The sequence below is a fragment of the Meleagris gallopavo genome, chromosome 4 (genome assembly GCF_000146605.3).
Source record: "Meleagris gallopavo isolate NT-WF06-2002-E0010 breed Aviagen turkey brand Nicholas breeding stock chromosome 4, Turkey_5.1, whole genome shotgun sequence".
Classification (NCBI taxonomy): Eukaryota; Metazoa; Chordata; class Aves; order Galliformes; family Phasianidae; genus Meleagris; species Meleagris gallopavo.
In genome coordinates, this window is record NC_015014.2 from 16,895,780 (window position 1) to 16,912,552 (window position 16,773).

The 16,773-nt window shown below is 42.7% G+C and overlaps 1 protein-coding gene across 9 annotated transcripts in view; it reads left to right on the plus strand.

Moving 5' to 3' along the window:
- Window positions 1-1,236: 1,236 nt before the first annotated feature.
- Window positions 1,237-16,773, plus strand: part of RUFY3 (RUN and FYVE domain containing 3) — a 47,038-nt gene continuing 31,501 nt past the window's right edge. For 2 of the 9 annotated variants that reach the window (XM_019614585.2, XM_010709656.3), the window contains exon 1: window positions 1,954-2,131. In XM_019614585.2, the coding sequence (XP_019470130.1) occupies window positions 1,954-2,131 (178 nt within the window). Of the gene's footprint in view, window positions 2,132-12,945; window positions 13,048-13,891; window positions 13,946-16,773 lie in introns of those variants that run through there. The other 7 variants (XM_019614583.2, XR_002114080.2, XM_019614584.2 and 4 more) reach the window with 7 other exon arrangements.

The window sequence follows — 16,773 nt, forward strand, 5'->3', positions numbered from 1 at the left end:
GCTGAAACTGGAACTTGTTGTTGAAAGGTCATACAAATACAATATGAGCTAGTGTGTCAGCCTGTGATACCAAACCCATTCTTTCTTAGAGAGAGGGAACAATAGTAACTGTTGTTATCTGTCACGTAATTCTTCTTTCCATCACTGTAATAACGTGCTGCGTGGCTCGCTCTTTTAGTGTGTGGGGAGAAAGAGGTGCTGAGTGAGAAGCTGTGCACCAAGCAGGAAGTTTTCACTGGAAGCAGCAGCTTTCTCTTGCTTGGTGGAAATAACAGAGAACTTTCTGCGTTTGTTTTTTTTTTCTTTCCAGTTTTATTATGTATTTTTGACATAATGAGTGCTTTTTTTTTTGTGAGTTGGAATTCTGATTTCTGTATCAAGGGATCAATTTTTCTTTCATCTCTATTAGAAATGGACACGTTGTTTCTAGCGTTTCTTTAGGGAAAAGCATACAGTCAGTAACTGATGTCCTGTGAGTAGTCATCCCTGTGTTCCCATCGATGTGCTTTGTTGGTGAACAGTCAGCTTCTGCTCACTTCCTTGAGTGGGTGTTGGGGATGAGCCTGCATTTCATATGGATGCTGCCCACCTACTCTCTGCCCATACTGGAGCCATGCAAGAATAGAACCATCCCATAGCTCCCGGGGGCGGCAATCCTGCATCGCATCACTGGCTGAAAAGTGACTGAGGATAAGAAGGCTCTCAGTGGGCTGGCGTGGAGCAGCGCTGCCTCCCATGCCCCGGAGATGGGGTGCGTGGGCCAAGACATGGAGGAGGTTTATCTGGCTGTGCGGAACTGCCATTTGGCTCTTGTGACACTGAAAGCCCGTTTCTGTGCCTGCTGAGAGGTGATGCTTCATCCTGAGCTTCACCTGAGCAATACCTGCTTTCAGCTGATGCTTCTGAAGTCTAAGATTGTTGCGTACCTCCATATGTTTGTGTTCTTCCTCATTTTTCTCCGGTGTGTGCGTGTGCCCTTCTTAATCCTACCTTACCGAAGTGCTTAGCTCTAGAGCTCTTTTTTTTCTCGTTGTTTCCCCGAGCGGATAAATCCGTCCTAAAATTCCTCTATGCATGGGAAATCTTAGTTCAAAGGTACCACATGAGGGGGTTGCACAACAAAAATAGAATGGAACTGCACACCTGCTGTGAAAACAAAGGTACTTACTTCCCTCGTGCAGCGGCATCCAGCGCATGAGAGGAATACAGATGTCTCTTTGTATTCCTTGTGCTGCTCTTCTTTGTAGTACGGGGGCAGCTGATGAGAAATCCGCGCTGTGCCGCTCAGAAATTGCCCAGCAGAGCCCGATGAGAAGCTGCTGGGGATGATGAGACCTAATTGCCGTCCCTGCATCAGCAGTGCCTACGAAGCATCCTGGGAATTGCTCGCCCCACGCTCAGAGCAGCTGGTCACATGAGCCTGAATTTTCAGTTCAGTTCATTAGTCAGCCATTTTGGTCAACACCCTGCTTACTGCGCACAACCAATCCTAGCAGCACTCGCTGCCCTGCCTGAGCTGGCAAGAAAGGCACCAGCAGCTTCATTTCAGCAAACCTGGAGATCTTTTTCTACATTCTTCCTTTGTTTTTGCCTGGGTAGCCATCAGAGGAAGCCCTTCTTTTTCTTCCTCCTGCTTTTTTTTTTTCTTTTAATATATTTTTTTATCTTTTTTTTTTTTCATCTTTGATACAGAAGCCAGGTTTCCTGTGGTTGCTTAGGATCAATAGCCTTTAGCGTATCTGAAGACAACGACAGCCGACGAAGAGGAGGGAGGAACAGACGAGTGTGAAGAGCAGCGTTTTTACCTTGCTTTATATATGAAAAGGCCAAAGCAGTCTGTGCGATCCTGAGCATATCTGACCTGTAATAGCAAGGTATTTCTTGTTTTCTTCTTCCAAAAGCCCTTCTTCTTAGTTCTTTTTTCCCTGTTGTTGTCGTACCAGCTGAGTCATCATGTCTGCTCTGACGCCTCAAAGCGACATGCCAACCCCCACCACCGACAAGATCACTCAGGCTGCCATGGAGACCATCTATCTTTGCAAATTCCGAGTGTCCATGGATGGAGAATGGCTCTGCTTGCGCGAGCTGGACGACATCTCGCTGACCCCCGACCCAGAGCCTACCCATGAAGGTACGGTCCAGTTTGCTGCCTCGGGATCCCTGCAGCCGTCGCATTGTTACCGCTGCTGCGAGAGTTGGGAGGGGGTGTCTCCAGGATGAGATGCTCTTGTCCAGCCTGCAGTACCTGGAAACCGTGTGATGTATACCAGAAAGCCAACTCAGTGCTTCATACTTCTCTTGTCTTTTGTAATCCGCCCTTTTAACAGAGACAGATCTGTGCTTTTTTTTTTTTTTTTAATGTATCAGGAAAGATTCGGGTTTATGTCTCAGGAAGGAATGTACCGTGGTGTGTATTCCATAGGGCATACTGATAGCATGCTGACTTCTGTCTGCATACGGTCAGTGGGTAATTTTTGGAAAGCCCCAAGTGATTGCACAGCTGCGCTTATTGTCAGGTGATAATGCCACCATGAGTCTTGCTCCTTGCTTCTGTTGAGCATGCTGCTGTTTATTATATCTCAGGAGCCTGGAATGTGGAGACATCTTGCTTTTTATTGCAAATAACTTTGTAATCTGTGCTGATGGTGAAAACAATTTAATACCAGGTCACGTGAAGTGAGAACTGAAAGCTTTGTGAGATAGAAATGGAGAAGACAGCCACCCATTGCGTCTCCTCCTTGCCCTTGGTAGGGCAGAGTTCCTGCAGAAATTGATTGTAAGGTGGTCTTGTGCTTCCAGGGTTACTTAGCATCAATACTGCTGGGTTCTGAGTGACACTTGGGGGATGCTGAGCATCTTTCAGTCCTGCAGTGAGGGAATTCCATCTTTACACTCCAGGCTGCTTCCTGTTAATAGTTAAGTATGATTCCACCAAGTAGCTTTGCTTGGCCCATTTGATGGGGTTTGTCAAATCAATAACATCTTTCTCTATTGATGTCTTTTGGATGCAGCAGTATAAATTGTGGTGTGAATTTGAGCTTTAAACTTAACTGATCGGCAGCAGCTGTTGGGTTTGGATTTGCTTGCCAAATGGGGGACTAGAGAGGGATTTCAAAAGCAGAGGCTGACGTTCCCTCTGAAGAACATCCCAGCATTTCAGAGAGGTGCTGTGGGCTCAGGAATATGGATCCTGAGTGGTAAGTAGAGTTTAGCCCAGGGTGCAGCAATTCAACTGACTTCCAGTTTCCATGTTCTTGTATGTGGCGTGGACTTAGGCAGTCTTTTGTGGTCTTAGACTTCATTTTGTTTTGTTTTAGCAGTGTCTTCTAGTGTTGATAGATTGATCTTTGTTCTCTCTCTCTGTCTCCTTCCTCTATCCGTCTGATAAACACTAGCCTCCCTGATGATTTGTCACACTGGGGTTAGTAAATGACCTGAGCAGTCTAGGGCTCTCTGGAAAACCTCTCTGTCACACTGCAAGTCTGTTGGTTAGGTCCTTGTTCTCATATGAGTCTTCTTCTCTCTCCTTGCGTCCTCACTTTAGTCAAACTCATGGCAAGATAGGCTTAGATGATTCCATCTACCCCAGTGCATGGGCTTAAGCTTTTATGGATTACTTTTCCCAAATGTGTTGAAAATGTGTCTCTATAGCATACAAATTGCACTCCTGTAGGCAATGAAAGCACTAATACTGGACTAATGCTTCCCAAACTACAAAAATAATTGTTTTAAATGCTCTTATTTTAGTCAGTCTCTTGCAGGTACCAGAAGGGTTTGGTTGGAAGACAGTATTTGCTTATTTTACTGCAATATTGATTCTTATGTCAAAAATCAGTAAAAAGAGAGATGTACAAAAATGACCTTTATGGAGATATTTATACATTTATAATGTAAGGTTGCTTGTTGGAAGGGAGAAAGACTTGATCCAAATTATGTTATTAACAGAGACGATAAGCTCAGGAAGAAGTGTTCATAACAGAAAAGCTGACACAGCTTTATCCCTGGCATTGGAGCTGCTGTTACTGCATCAGCACTGCTCCTGTGTCCTCTGTGCGTGGGGATGAGGGGACAGGAGGACAGCTTGCAGATAGATGCTGGGTGCTCCTCTGAGAGGGAAAGCAAGGGAGCCAGGGCTTGTTCTGTAGCTTCCCTGCAATTCTGATGTAGGAAGGTAGGAACTGAAGGGAAAAAAAAAAAGAAAAACAAAAAAGCCAAATGCATAACAAGAAATTGTATTTTTTTCTTACAAATCAAGACATAAAATTGGGATGTAGTACAGTCACGTATCTGAAAGAAGGATTTAATGACCCCTGTACTGTCCTTTAGATCTTGCTGCTTCCCAAAAGGTTTTGCCTTTGGGCTCTTTCCACTGATTTTCTGTGCCCCCTTGCCATCCTGCCTTCCTCCTCCTTGCTGTCTGTACGCCTGCTGGGCTGCTCTCATGTGACATGCGGTGATGACTCAGTTGGTGAATGAGGTGGGAGACCTGGGGTCTGTGGCTTCTCCTCCTGGCTTCCCAGTTTTTTCAGCTGTGTGTCTTGCAGGCCTGACACCCTCCTGCTTTGCTTCACGTGGTCGGCTGCAATGTGATGCTCTGCTTCTTATTTTTAAAGATACTTTTTTGTTGTTGTGGTTCTACCACAGTCAGTGCAAAACAAATGAAATAACTGACAAAACTGGATTGCTGCTAAACAAAAAGCTGCAGTAATTTGTTTATTTTTCTTTCTGATGAAAGCAGATTGTAAATAGGGATTAGTTTTATTGCTGCTGCTTTTCTTTTTTTTTTCTTATTGACAGTTTGAGCAGGTTACTTAGGAAATGTGGTTTAAACCTGAAAGAGGAAGTTAAAGGAGGTGATTCTTGCTTAGCCTGGTTTTATATCCCTCATCAAAACCCCGAGTTTTAGTTCCAGTGAGAAAGAGACTTCAGATGATATCTCAGCAGTGCCAGCTCACGGCAATGCAGAGCTCTGGGGAGCTGGAGGCGAGTGCTGTACTCTCTGCTTTTGCTCCAAGGGCTCCCCAAGCAGAGGCAGCTGATGCTTACTGTTCTCAGGACTGACCTTGTTCCTTTTAAACAACAGTTCTGAATTAGGAACTCAGAAGTGTACTGTGCTGTGCAGGCATCACAAGGTGGCGAAATGCAACACAATTGGCTTTTGTACTCATTTGTTTGTAATAGATGTAGTGATTGTTGAGGCACCCTTAGGTGCCTGCATAGACAAGATTAAGCACTGATGGGAACTTTTAGAGAAGCTGCAAAATGGACTTGTACAGTTCTTACTGCTTGGTAGATTTCTGTTTTGAATAAGCATTCTTCATGAGGAGCTTCATGCTAGAGCAACGAAGTCTTAATCCTCACCAGATCAACTTCTAGTTGAGAGCAAAAAGAATGCCTGTGATAGCTATGTGATCTGAAATTGCGTGCTATCGAGTGTTGCAGTATCACTTAAAAAGAGCCGTAAAACCAACATCTACTTGCAGCTACTTTTCCATCCTTCTTGCACGTTTCAAAATAGTTTAAAGAAGCAGCAAGATCTTATTAGTTATGTTTTTGTTTTGCAAATAAGTAGCTTCTCAGAGCTAGAGTTTGCATGCTGCGGGCTGTGAGAATCGCCTTATTTTGGGTAGGGGAGCTGCAGTACTCTTTAGTTTGGTCCAAATTGTGTGACACGAGGGCTCGTACTGGGCTGGGCTGTGCAAGTGTGGGGACTGCGGTCCTGGTATAAAGCTGTACAGAGTAAAGTGCACCCAGGAGGAAACTCTGACAACTGTTTGTTTTGTTATAGCTTTTTTTCTAATGGTGTGGAATAGAAGCAAACTGCTGGGAGAGGTGGGAATTGCTTTAGGAGTTGTATCTTTCACATTACAAAACAAATTTGGCGTAAGCGCCCTGCTGAGGGTAGCAGAGACCTTTTGCATGTTCAAAGAAACCACGTGAGACTTTTTTTTATTGTAAGAAAAGTACCTCTTCTGACATCTGTATGGTGGCAGAAACCCCTAAGCAGGACGAAAATTTGAGGAGGCTTAAAAAAGTGCATGGATTGCCAGATACTCCTAGGTCATATAGCCTCCTTACAGACATGAGCTAGAGACATTTGTTTAATAGAACAAATGTGAGGTTGGTTATGTGTAAGGTGTATGAATTACGGTCTGTTAAGAGTCACAGTCTTTTGAATAGTAGTTAGGCCATGTAATCCAGGCAGCACATACTGAAAAGCAATGCGATAAAGACTCATCCTCCTGTAGAACAGGAAGGAGGTGTCCTCCTTGCTACATTTGTGCTGAATCCCATCACAAGCCAGGAGTTGTTGAAGGAAGGGGAGGACAGAGAAAACTGGACTCCAAACCAAAGGAAGATTAAGTTTTAAAGCTCTTCATGGCAATCAGTACTATATGCCAGTCCTCAAATGAATTGAAAAAGGAGTGCACTGTAAGGTGTAAGGATGAGGGTGACGTCAGCTCTAGTTCTGTTTTGATTTAAAGTTTAAACTTTTTGCAATTCTTTTCAATGTTATAATTGGCAAATAGCATTCAAGAATTGTTTGCTCTTCTAAGCTTGCTCAGCCTAAATGAAGTGCAATGAGCTTGGGAAATATGGAGAAAGCCTATTTCCCTGACAAATAATTGGAAGCTGCAGAGAATCATTTTGGGTGCCAATCAAGATGCAAAACAAAAGATTGAAGAAAAAAAGTTGGTTTTCTTTTTCTTTTTCAGCATGCATGTGTCAAAATAAAATCGGCAATTTCCCATAGCAGTTATTCATGCATTTCTGCTTGGAAAAAGTCTGATTGTGGAGAAACAGTCCGTGATCTCAGTTATGTGCACACAATTGCAAGGTACATACCTTGTTTGTTGCAGATCAAGGAACATACATACAGAAGTACCTGGTTTGTTGCAGATCCTTGACTGTTCTTTGTGTTAGCACAGTGCAACCCTTTACATGTGTTAAAGTGCTCCTGGCATGGGACTGAAGTCAAGTTTTAGCTATGACCTTAATGCTTCCAAACGAGCAGCACGTTGTAAAGTCAGAGATGGTAACAGCCTTTAAAAGAAACTCTTGTTGTTTTTTTCACTATAAAATATTGAAGTCAGTTGTTGCAATTGGTGATGAAAGCACAAGCTGTTGGTGCTGTAAGGTGAAGTAAAGAAAGCAGTTCAAAGAATCATTAAGGTTGGAGAAGACTGCTATGATCATCCAGTCCAATAGCCAGCCCAGGCCCAATAACCACATCCCTCAGCTCTGTATGGTCAGATGCTGGGTAAGATGCAGTGACTGGGAGAACAGTGACAGTAGGAGTGGTGTGACAGTGCGGGGATTGAGTTGGTGTGTGATGCATGGCTGGAAGAAATAGATAAAAGCAACTGTTATCTGCAGAGAGCAGACTGCACCAGGTCAGCAGCATCAGCAAAGGGCAGGCAGAGGCTCTCAGGGGCACATTGGTACCCATGCATGCTGTGTTCTCTCTTTTGGTCTCCTACCCTGCAAAGAGAGCTGGGACTTGTGTAATTCTGTGGCTTGAGGCAGGCACTTGGCAATGCTGCAGGGTGGGAGAATGTGTTTGGTAAGCAGTTTTGGTAGCCATTTTTCAACCTTCTAGTTTTGGATATAGCTTGCTCAGACAGAAACTGCAGGCTGAAATGAATTGACTTCTTGTTTCTAGTGTATGCAGACTATCTGTCTCAACTTTTAGGTAGTACATTTTTTTTAATTATTTTATTCTGATCTACGTACACTGGCCATTTCTGGTGGTTTTGGATCACATATTATTTCAGCAGAGGGTTGCTGAACCCCTCTTTGGGTTGTCCCTTTTGTTGCTGACACTACATGAGCTACCTAATTTGCAAATCTATTGGAAAGAATTACTTATTATCTCTCTCCGTGCATACCTTTATTGACCAGTTTAATTATTCCTTATTAAATGTATTATTTCTCATTCCTAAGGCAATAAATAAGGGGATCGTGCAATGTAAATAAAAACAATAATATGACTGTAGCTTTCCTTCCAGTGGTAAAACTATTATTTGTCCATTCAATGAAAGAGAATGTTAGTCTTAAAGAAGGAAGGCAAAAAGACATGAATACAATCTGTCCTATTTCTGAGAAAACTCTTCCCACTTTCCCTTGTGGGATGCTTTGGCCCAGAAAAAAACAAGCAAGTGTTTAAAGCAGTGGACTAAAAGTTAAAATCAGAGCAATAATCCTATAATTTACATTCTAATGAGCGCATGTGTCAGCATTTCTTCCACTCACATCCATCTGGCCACCAGCATGGATGGTGCTTCTTCCCTTTAGGGCATGATAAGGCATAACTGGCAGTGAAACTGTCCGTAACTTCTGGTTGTACTTAGGGTTGCTGTAGATTTCTGCTTACTGCTCAGAGGAGCTTTGAGTGAATCTGAGAAGTGCTGAGGTTTGTTGATGAGGCACAGAGGAGGAAAAAGACCTCGAAGTGCTTTGGGTATTGGTGCTTAAGTGAAAGAAGTGTGTTTGTGTACTGAGGGGGAGAAGAGGATCAAGACAGCTCCCCTTGTTGCTTGCCACTTTTCTTTGCAGTTTGGTTAGATTTAGTTCAGTGTTGTCTCAATTCCTGAGTATGTTGTTTGGCCGTAACCGACTCATCAACTCTTCTGTAGGCCTTATTTCCCATGTGTCAGCTGTTCTCACCGCTTTGCTCAGAGCTTTTGTCAGTTGTGGCAGATAACCAGGCAGGAACAGAGAGGGTTTGATAGAAGTGCACTGAGACAGCCTGAATGCAATATGGCTGTCTTTCCTGCTCTTGGCCTCTAGCTGATGTCTTCCCTATATCACAACAGCCACTGTGGGCTACCTTAAAAATAACCTCTTTCTTTATTGGTAAGCAGAACATAGGGACCCCAAAAAACTAGCTGCTGTTTGTAAATCTTCAGCACGGTTAATGCTTTGTGTAAGCATCTGTACGTAAACTAGCGGATTCAGGTCAGGTTTCTCATAGCAGCCAAAATACTTTGTATATCAGACTCTGTTTTCACTTCCCAAAATTGGTGTCTTTTTTTTTTTTTTTTCTTGTTACTTTTCTGATCCATTAGCTTCTCCTTACAGATATTAATTAATGACTCTGTATATCCATACTCAGCTCTGGTGAGCCCACACCTTGAGTACTGTGTTCAGTTGTGGGCCCTCACTACAGAAAAGTCAACGAGGCCCTGGAACGTGTCCAGAGAAGGGCAGTGAAGCTGTGGGATTTGGAGCACAAGTCTTATGGGGAGCAGCTGAAGGAGCTGGGGTTGTTCAGACTGGAGAAGAGGAGGCTCAGGGGAGACCTTATGACCCTGCAGCTGCCTGAAAAGAGGCTGTGGTGAGATGGGGGTTGGACTCTTCTCCTGGGTAGCATTGATAGAATGAGAGGAAATGGCCCTACACTGAGCCTGGAGTGGCTTAAATTGGGTATATAGGACAAATTTATCTGGAAGAGTGGTGATGTGCTGGCACAAGGTCGTGGTGGAGTCACCATCCCTGGAGGTGTTCAGGAAACACAGAGATGTGGCACTGAAGGACGTGGTCAGTGGGTGTGGAGAGGATGCACTGGGACTGGATGATCTTAGCGGTCTTTTCCAGCCTTATTGATTCAGTGGTCCAGTGACTTCAGATGTGAACAGAACACACAGACTGGGAGGCAGTGTGTGTTGGGGAATTTGCAGTTCTTTTGTTAGGCTTACTGCAAATCCCAGGAGTTTGCTTGTAGGTGATATCCCAGTATAGTCTTAAGATGCCCTTCTCAGGACACACTCCAAGGTCTCGATGACTTTCTTGTAGTGAGGGCCCACAACTGAGTACAGTACTCAAGGTGTGGGCTCACCAGAGCTGAGTACGGATATACAGAGTCATTAATTAATCTGTAAGGAGAAGCTAATGGATCAGAAAAGTTAAAGCTGGCAGTGCTCATTGCACATTATTTCTTAATGAACATGTTCTGTATAGGCAGTTTGGGGGAAACAGGTAAGTTTTTGTGTGGCTCAGGTCTATGAGTAGTGTTCTATAGTCTATGTGAGCTGGGCATTTATTAAAGGGCACGTGTTCACTTGTTTAGATCTATTTAAAATACTGCAGAGATACTTCTGCTGCATATTTGGGAACTCAAGCAGTTTCCTTCTCTTGAGACACCTGTTACGATGCACTGTAAAATGAATCTGATGCTTTTTTTATCCTGCTCTACCCACAAGCATGAGAATCCTTGGCTTCCCCTGCACATAGTCAGCTTTTGCATGTAGTGTGTTTTTGTGACACTGCTTAGTAGTGTGGCAACTTGTCGCGGAGTGGTGTTACCTTTGGAATTAAACTTTTCCTTAATGGTGCTGGGGGCTGCCAGAAGGTGTAGGAGCATTGCATTGTGGTGCACAGCTGGCTGGGCTTTGGAGAGGTATGGTGTTAGTTGGCTTCTACTCCCAACCTTGTGCTAGGTTCATAATTTCAATCTTAATAATAATCAAGAACTCTTTCTCTTTAATAGCAGTATAAAATCAAGGCTTCCCTGCCCTAGTGTGAAGCTGGATGTATCAGCCCCAGCTGCTGGACTGGCTCTTGTTTTCCAACCAGTTGAGATCTCTGTTTTGCTGACATTGCAGCGGTTAAGAAAATAACTTTAAAATGCATTATTCTTAAAATAATGGATAGGATTTTCATATTAATATATCTGTCATTAAAGTGCTTCAGTTTCTTCAATGCCTTTGCATTTGCTGCAGTGTGATACTCAGTTCCCCACTACTGCTCTTCCCATGAATCTGGTTGGAGTGTGACAGTTCCATGACAACTTCATTTGGGTCTAAACTTGGTATCCATGTTATCACTGGTGTGTTATCACTATCATACCAAAAGTATTATACTGATCTTAAATGTACTGTGAGGAGGAGCATGGGAGCCATCAAGTTGAGGTTTTGCTTTTTTTCTTATGTTTTTTTTTTTTTGTTGTTAAATACTCTAGACAAGTGGAGAAAGCTGTACATAGTAAAAGAAGAGGTGAAATATATGTATGCAAAGCCTCAGTTAAATGCATGAGGAAATGAAAACAATTTTGCAAGGAGATGCTAATTCAGTCTGTTTCTTTTCCTCTAAATCTTTGCAGATACCATAGTCATTCAGTGCCAGTGTAAATTGATGAATTTCTCACTAGAAAGAGGATTGGGATTTTTTAATACTGGGATTATTGCCAGTATTAAAAACAAACAAATAAACAAAAAACCAAATAAAATTGAATCTGCAGTGGACACTTCATAGAATCATAGAATGGTTTGAGTTGTAAGGGACCCTTAATGGCCATCTGGTTCATCTCCCTGGCAGTGAACAGGAGCACCTACAGCTACAGAGGTTGCTCAGATCTGCACATTTGTTTGTAAGCTTTACAGGAATTGCTTACTGAGATTTTTTGTTTCATTGTTTTCTTAAATAAAAGTAAAAGCCTCAGTCTTTTAGTGTGAAGGAGGAGGCGATCTTTCAGTAGTAGCTGGCAGTCACTTGAGGTTTCTTGCCCCTTTCTGTGAAACATTCAGCTCAGACCTGATGTCTGTGGGTGGGGGGGGGATTGGACTGCTTGGAATTTGCTGACCTTATTTAGTTTGTGTATTTCTTATGATGATGAGAAATAAAAACCTGTTCCATGTGTGAGCATCGCTATCTGTCACAGCTGTCATTGTAGGTGGAAGTCTTGGGTGGCTGCTGGATGTGGAGTTGAGCAAAGATGGAGGCATAGAGGAGCAGAGGTGTTAAATGCTTGGCTTAGATGTTGCCTATGTGGTACACTTAGGGGTTTGAAGCTGCAAAATCAGCAGTGAGAAAGATGTGAAAGGTCTACTGATACGTGGCAATTGGCTCTTCAAGCGTTCCAAGTTAATTGTTATATATACATAGATACATCGGTTCAGAGATTTTCTTCACTATTTATGTCTGAGATTAAGGAAGAAAGCCCTCAATATTTGATAAGAGAGCATTCACCAATGATGTTTGATCTCAGCAGTCAGGTAGGGATTATAGGATGATCAGAATCTAATTTTGATCTTTACATCTGGTGGAAAGTGCTATTAAACAAATGATCACGTGTGCACCTAGATTTTTGACCTGATTTAATGTTAGAAATACTAGAAGTATAGCTAGAAAATATTAGCTTTATGGACTTGTTTATACAGATGTCTTACACAGGGTTTGCACAGATAAGGAATTCTTGATTCACACAAGTATTTGCAAAGGCAAAGGGCTGAAAGTAACCCATGGGCCATATGATCCGATCTGTGGCATTCCAAAGAAGGAGTTTGGAGAAGTGCAAGAGAGATGTCCATCCACCACTGCACTGAGCTACAGAAAGCTTCCTGAGACTGCAGGAGGCTTTAACACCTATAATAAGAGACCAAAAGTGAAGCCAGTGGCAGGGGGAGCATCACCAGTGCTTTGCTATTGCAATAGCAGGGAGTTTCTCAAGCTGAACTCCCAGCTGTGTGTAGGAAGCAGGGGTGAGGAGGTCTGATTGCATTCATCCTCCCCTTCTTTGCTCCTAACAAGAGAAGGAGAAATCCCTGCTGAAGGAAAAGCAGTTGATCAGTTTCACGTGGGCAAATTAACAAGACATAATGGAGGGTTGTCTTCTACTGTTCTCATTATTGCAGTAATGCTTATAAATAGGGGCAGAAGGGAATTACTGGACCGTGAAGAAAGCTGGTACAAAACTGATTCCTGAAAATCATCTTTTTGAATAAAACAGTTTCTGAGGATAAGATGATGGTTGGTCAATAGTATTGCAGCATAAGAGGCTTTTGGGCATCAGCTGAACTACTGCTCACAGTGGTATTTCGGTGTTTTTCTTTAACTGTAGGGACTGTGAATGCACTGCTTGTTTGCTAGCACCGAGTCCCGTGGCAGGAGGCGGCTTAGCGATAGGTTTTCTGTGGGAGGGAGGAGGTCCTAACAGGATGTGTACTTTGCTCGGGACTTCGGCACGGTCGGTGTGTGAAGGGGAATAGAGCCTTTCTTGTGGTTTGGACGTTCACCAGTTTTCAGATTAGCGCTGAGGAGAGCAGGCATGTAAGTAGGGAGCTGAAAATAGGCAGGATTCGGATGTCTGGGGCTTTGTTTGTCTTTGTTTGTAGGTTCAAAAGTAGGGAATTAGTGGGAGTGCTGAAACAAGTTCTCCCTGTCCTGCCCGATCCTCTCCCAGGATGCCTGCCTCCTCCCCGTGCCTGCCAGCCACCTGCAGGCTCCCAGCGAGGAGAAAGGGGCTTTTTCTGATCAAGTCTGCAGTGAATCAAAGATGCAGTGACAACATGAAACCAGTGACCCGAGAGTGGGCTGAGCTGGATCACCTCTGCACCATTTTTCATTTGTTGTAACGGAGTTAAGAGTTCCCACTAAAGCCTATTTAAAAAGTTCTTGGTGTCACTTTCCTGAAATGTGCAGAGCTTGCCATGCTTGCTTATCCTGTGTAGCTGTATTTCTCTCTTATCTCGGGGGTTCTTTTGGGAGCTGGGTAGGAAAAAACTGAAGCAAATGCTGATGTTGCATAAATACCAAAAGTTGAGTGCTTTGATCTTCTAAAAAAATAATGTATTTCCTGCTTTTCCTTTTAGGATGTGTTTTATTACAATATTGATTGTCTTAATGAAAAAAAAAAGCAAGTTTTTTCAAGTTCTATTGAAGGCTGCCTTAATTTGTCTCGAGCTGAAAAAAAAAAAAGCTTCTCTGTATTGCTTTGTGCAGACTAACAAACCCTTTTGTCTTGCAAATTTCTTGCTAATATGAACTGAGTTTTGTATTATGTGAATCTCCCTTTCAGTTATCCTTCCCTTGTACCTTGATTTTGAATCTTTCCTTTAGATCATGGCTTGCATGACATTTTCTTTCTTTTCCTTTCTTTTTGCTGTTTGCAAAGACTCTTGGGAGGATTTGACAGATGTGGTGGAGCAATTGCGTGATGATACTGAAGGTGCGTGCCACACCAACATCTTTCAGCTATTATTTCCACTTACCATTGGCTTTTGATTTATGATTTTGAACCTGGGTGCAAAATGCACTTTTCCTTTCCCGTGCTCATAGCTGTGGCTTTCTGAACGTGCTTGTCTGGTTGCACCAGGTTCACAGCATAACATGCTATATATGCTGGCTGTTGGGTTTCTACTGTTAGTGTGCTAAAGAAAATGTCTTTGATCACTTGCATTTGTGTGTTACTCTTTCAGTGGTATTAATTTACAATTAAAATGGGTGTTGTGAAGGATTTTCTGATAAATTTTACCAGTCCCTTCATGGGTTCTTTGTTGGTTTCTGGATTCTTACTGATCTCTTTTTGAAAATATGGATGTCTTCTGACAATGTTGCTTATTTAAAAAAAAACGAAAAACAACGCAACCAACCAAAGACTTGCTACCAATTTTGGACCTTCAAGTGAAGGTAGGGAAAATGAATGGAAAGACTAATTTTCTCATATAAAGAGGATTCTGGGAGAGTTATTTTCCTGATCCTGATATAAATGCACCTTATAAGGTACAACAGTATTTAGGAGATCAATTTTAATTAAGATTTCAGAAATCACCCTGAAGTTTCTGAAATACTTCAGAAATATCAAAGTGAGACCTTGTAGAAATGACTAAATGTGGCTGTGCATGGTTGGGCTGGAAGTGTTTGGAGCAAAAGCTTAATGAGCTTTTTGGAGACAAGGAAGTTCTCCTCTCGTGGCTGAGAAGTTTCAGTATTCATCAACAGGAAGAATATAGATTTCATGTAGAAGAGCGAATGGGGCATATATCTACAGATGCCAAATGCCTTAAGAACAGCCATCTCAAATTAGAAGTTAAGTCTGGGGCTGTTGACATCCCCAAGGTGCAAAAGCACACGTCTTGGTATTGCCATACTGATAACCCCGAAGGGTCAGCAGATACATTTCAGCTCTTTTTGCCAATTTGTGGATTGGACCAGCACAGTGGCTGTTTTCTTAGCAGTGTTTTGTTCAGCTTTGGTCTAATTATCGCTATTAGGATCTTGTAAGTAAAAGAAACAAAAGAACAACCAAACAATCAAACACCTGCATTTGTTTCTTTATAGTACAATTTATACAGTGTATAAATTGTATAACGCTTGGTAAAGCCAAACAGTACAGTTAAATGGAGCACATTTGTATAAGACTTGAGGTTCTAAATAGAACCTTTTGGGTTTTGTAAGGTTCTGATAGAACCTTTTGTGGGTGCTGCCTTTCTGAATTGCTGTGCTCCGTTACGTGCTTGCCTGGTGTGCTGGTGTACTTGGCTGGCTCTTCTCAGCCATGGGAAATGTGCTGTCTCCTGACACAATGGTTCCTTCTGCCCAGCACCTCCAGCTTTCTTCCTTTGGTGTTTAAGGAAGAAAAGGATTTAGGTTTTTTTGTTTTGTTTTGTTTTTGTTTTTTTTCCCTGTGAAACTGTGTACAGGCTTTTGGTACTTGTGGAGTGAGGTGGTGATGAAATGCATTTCAAAGATACATTCAAAATGTCTGTCTTCTGTCTGTCTTCCCTTGTACCTGCTTGCCATGACCATCGCTCTGTTCTGTTTTTCTGGAAGCCTTAGATGCCCACTGTGTGCCCTCCCTGGTAATGGAGTGTGCTTTCTTCCCCATAGCAAACACAAGGAGTCATAGAATCATTAAGGTTGGAAAAGACCACTAAGATCATTTAGTCCAACCATCACATGAGAGCCTAGGGGAGGATGGTTTCAATCCATCAGTGTCTGAATTATGAAGAGCATTATAGCAAGAACAAACGAGGCAACCATGTAAACTCAATAAGTGCTGCTCCTCTCAGGAAATGATGTCATTTTTGTAATCTGGTGTTAGTACAACTGCTTTCCAGTTTATCCCATCTTTCAGGGCAGGCAGGTTGAATTCTGAATACAAAAGGGAAAAACTGGTGGAATATAACATTTCTGTCTAGAAATATACATGCCTCTGCTTTTCCATTGTGAACATTAATTGATTATTTATTTTTTTAGTTGCTGCTTGCTTCTAAGGGGTTTGTTTATGAGAACAGAAGGTGTATCACCTCTTCCTCACAATGGTAGTCTGATGCGCATTGCTTTGAAGGCAGGTGAGGTCTTGGAATATAAGGAAGTGCCAGGTATGTTTCAGCTAACGTAAGAGAAGCTTCAAAAATACGTGTGGTTGTTAAACTCACGTTTGCTTTTGCAGCACTGGATAGCTTCAGTTTGCTTTAGCTTGTTTGTCCCTCATGAGTGAAAGTCTGTGGATCAGGTAAGAGAGCAAATAGCTCAGGTTGCAGGTGCTCCTCTTCCCCCCACTCACTACTATGTTCATTCAGCTGGACGTGGTGGCTGTTAATACCCGGGTGGGAGAGAGAAGCATGCAGCACACCTTGGTTACCTTGGCCAAAAGCTAATCTGTTAGCACAGCCTCCTGATGGCAGCTCAAATTCGGGTACTGTGCCCTGGTGTGCAGGAATTTTAGGGAGACCGGGAGCTGAGGCTGCAAGGAAGAGATCTAAAGGAACTATGTCAAGAAAAATGCATGCTGTGCTGCTGCTTCTTGACTCCCTGTGAGTAACAAGCACAGAGACAGCTTTGGTTTTTCCCAAAGAACTTTCTCACCTTCTGCACTGCACTTCACACTGTGAACTGTGGCAGAACAGAGGCTGGGAACAAGGTGGTTCAAGTCCTTAATTTATCTAGGGATTTGCTTTAGACGTTTATTAGAAATTATACACATGTTCATGATTTCAGAGTCTGAGCAACTAGAACTAATGTCTTTCCTAATGCGAATTTGCTGAACTGAAA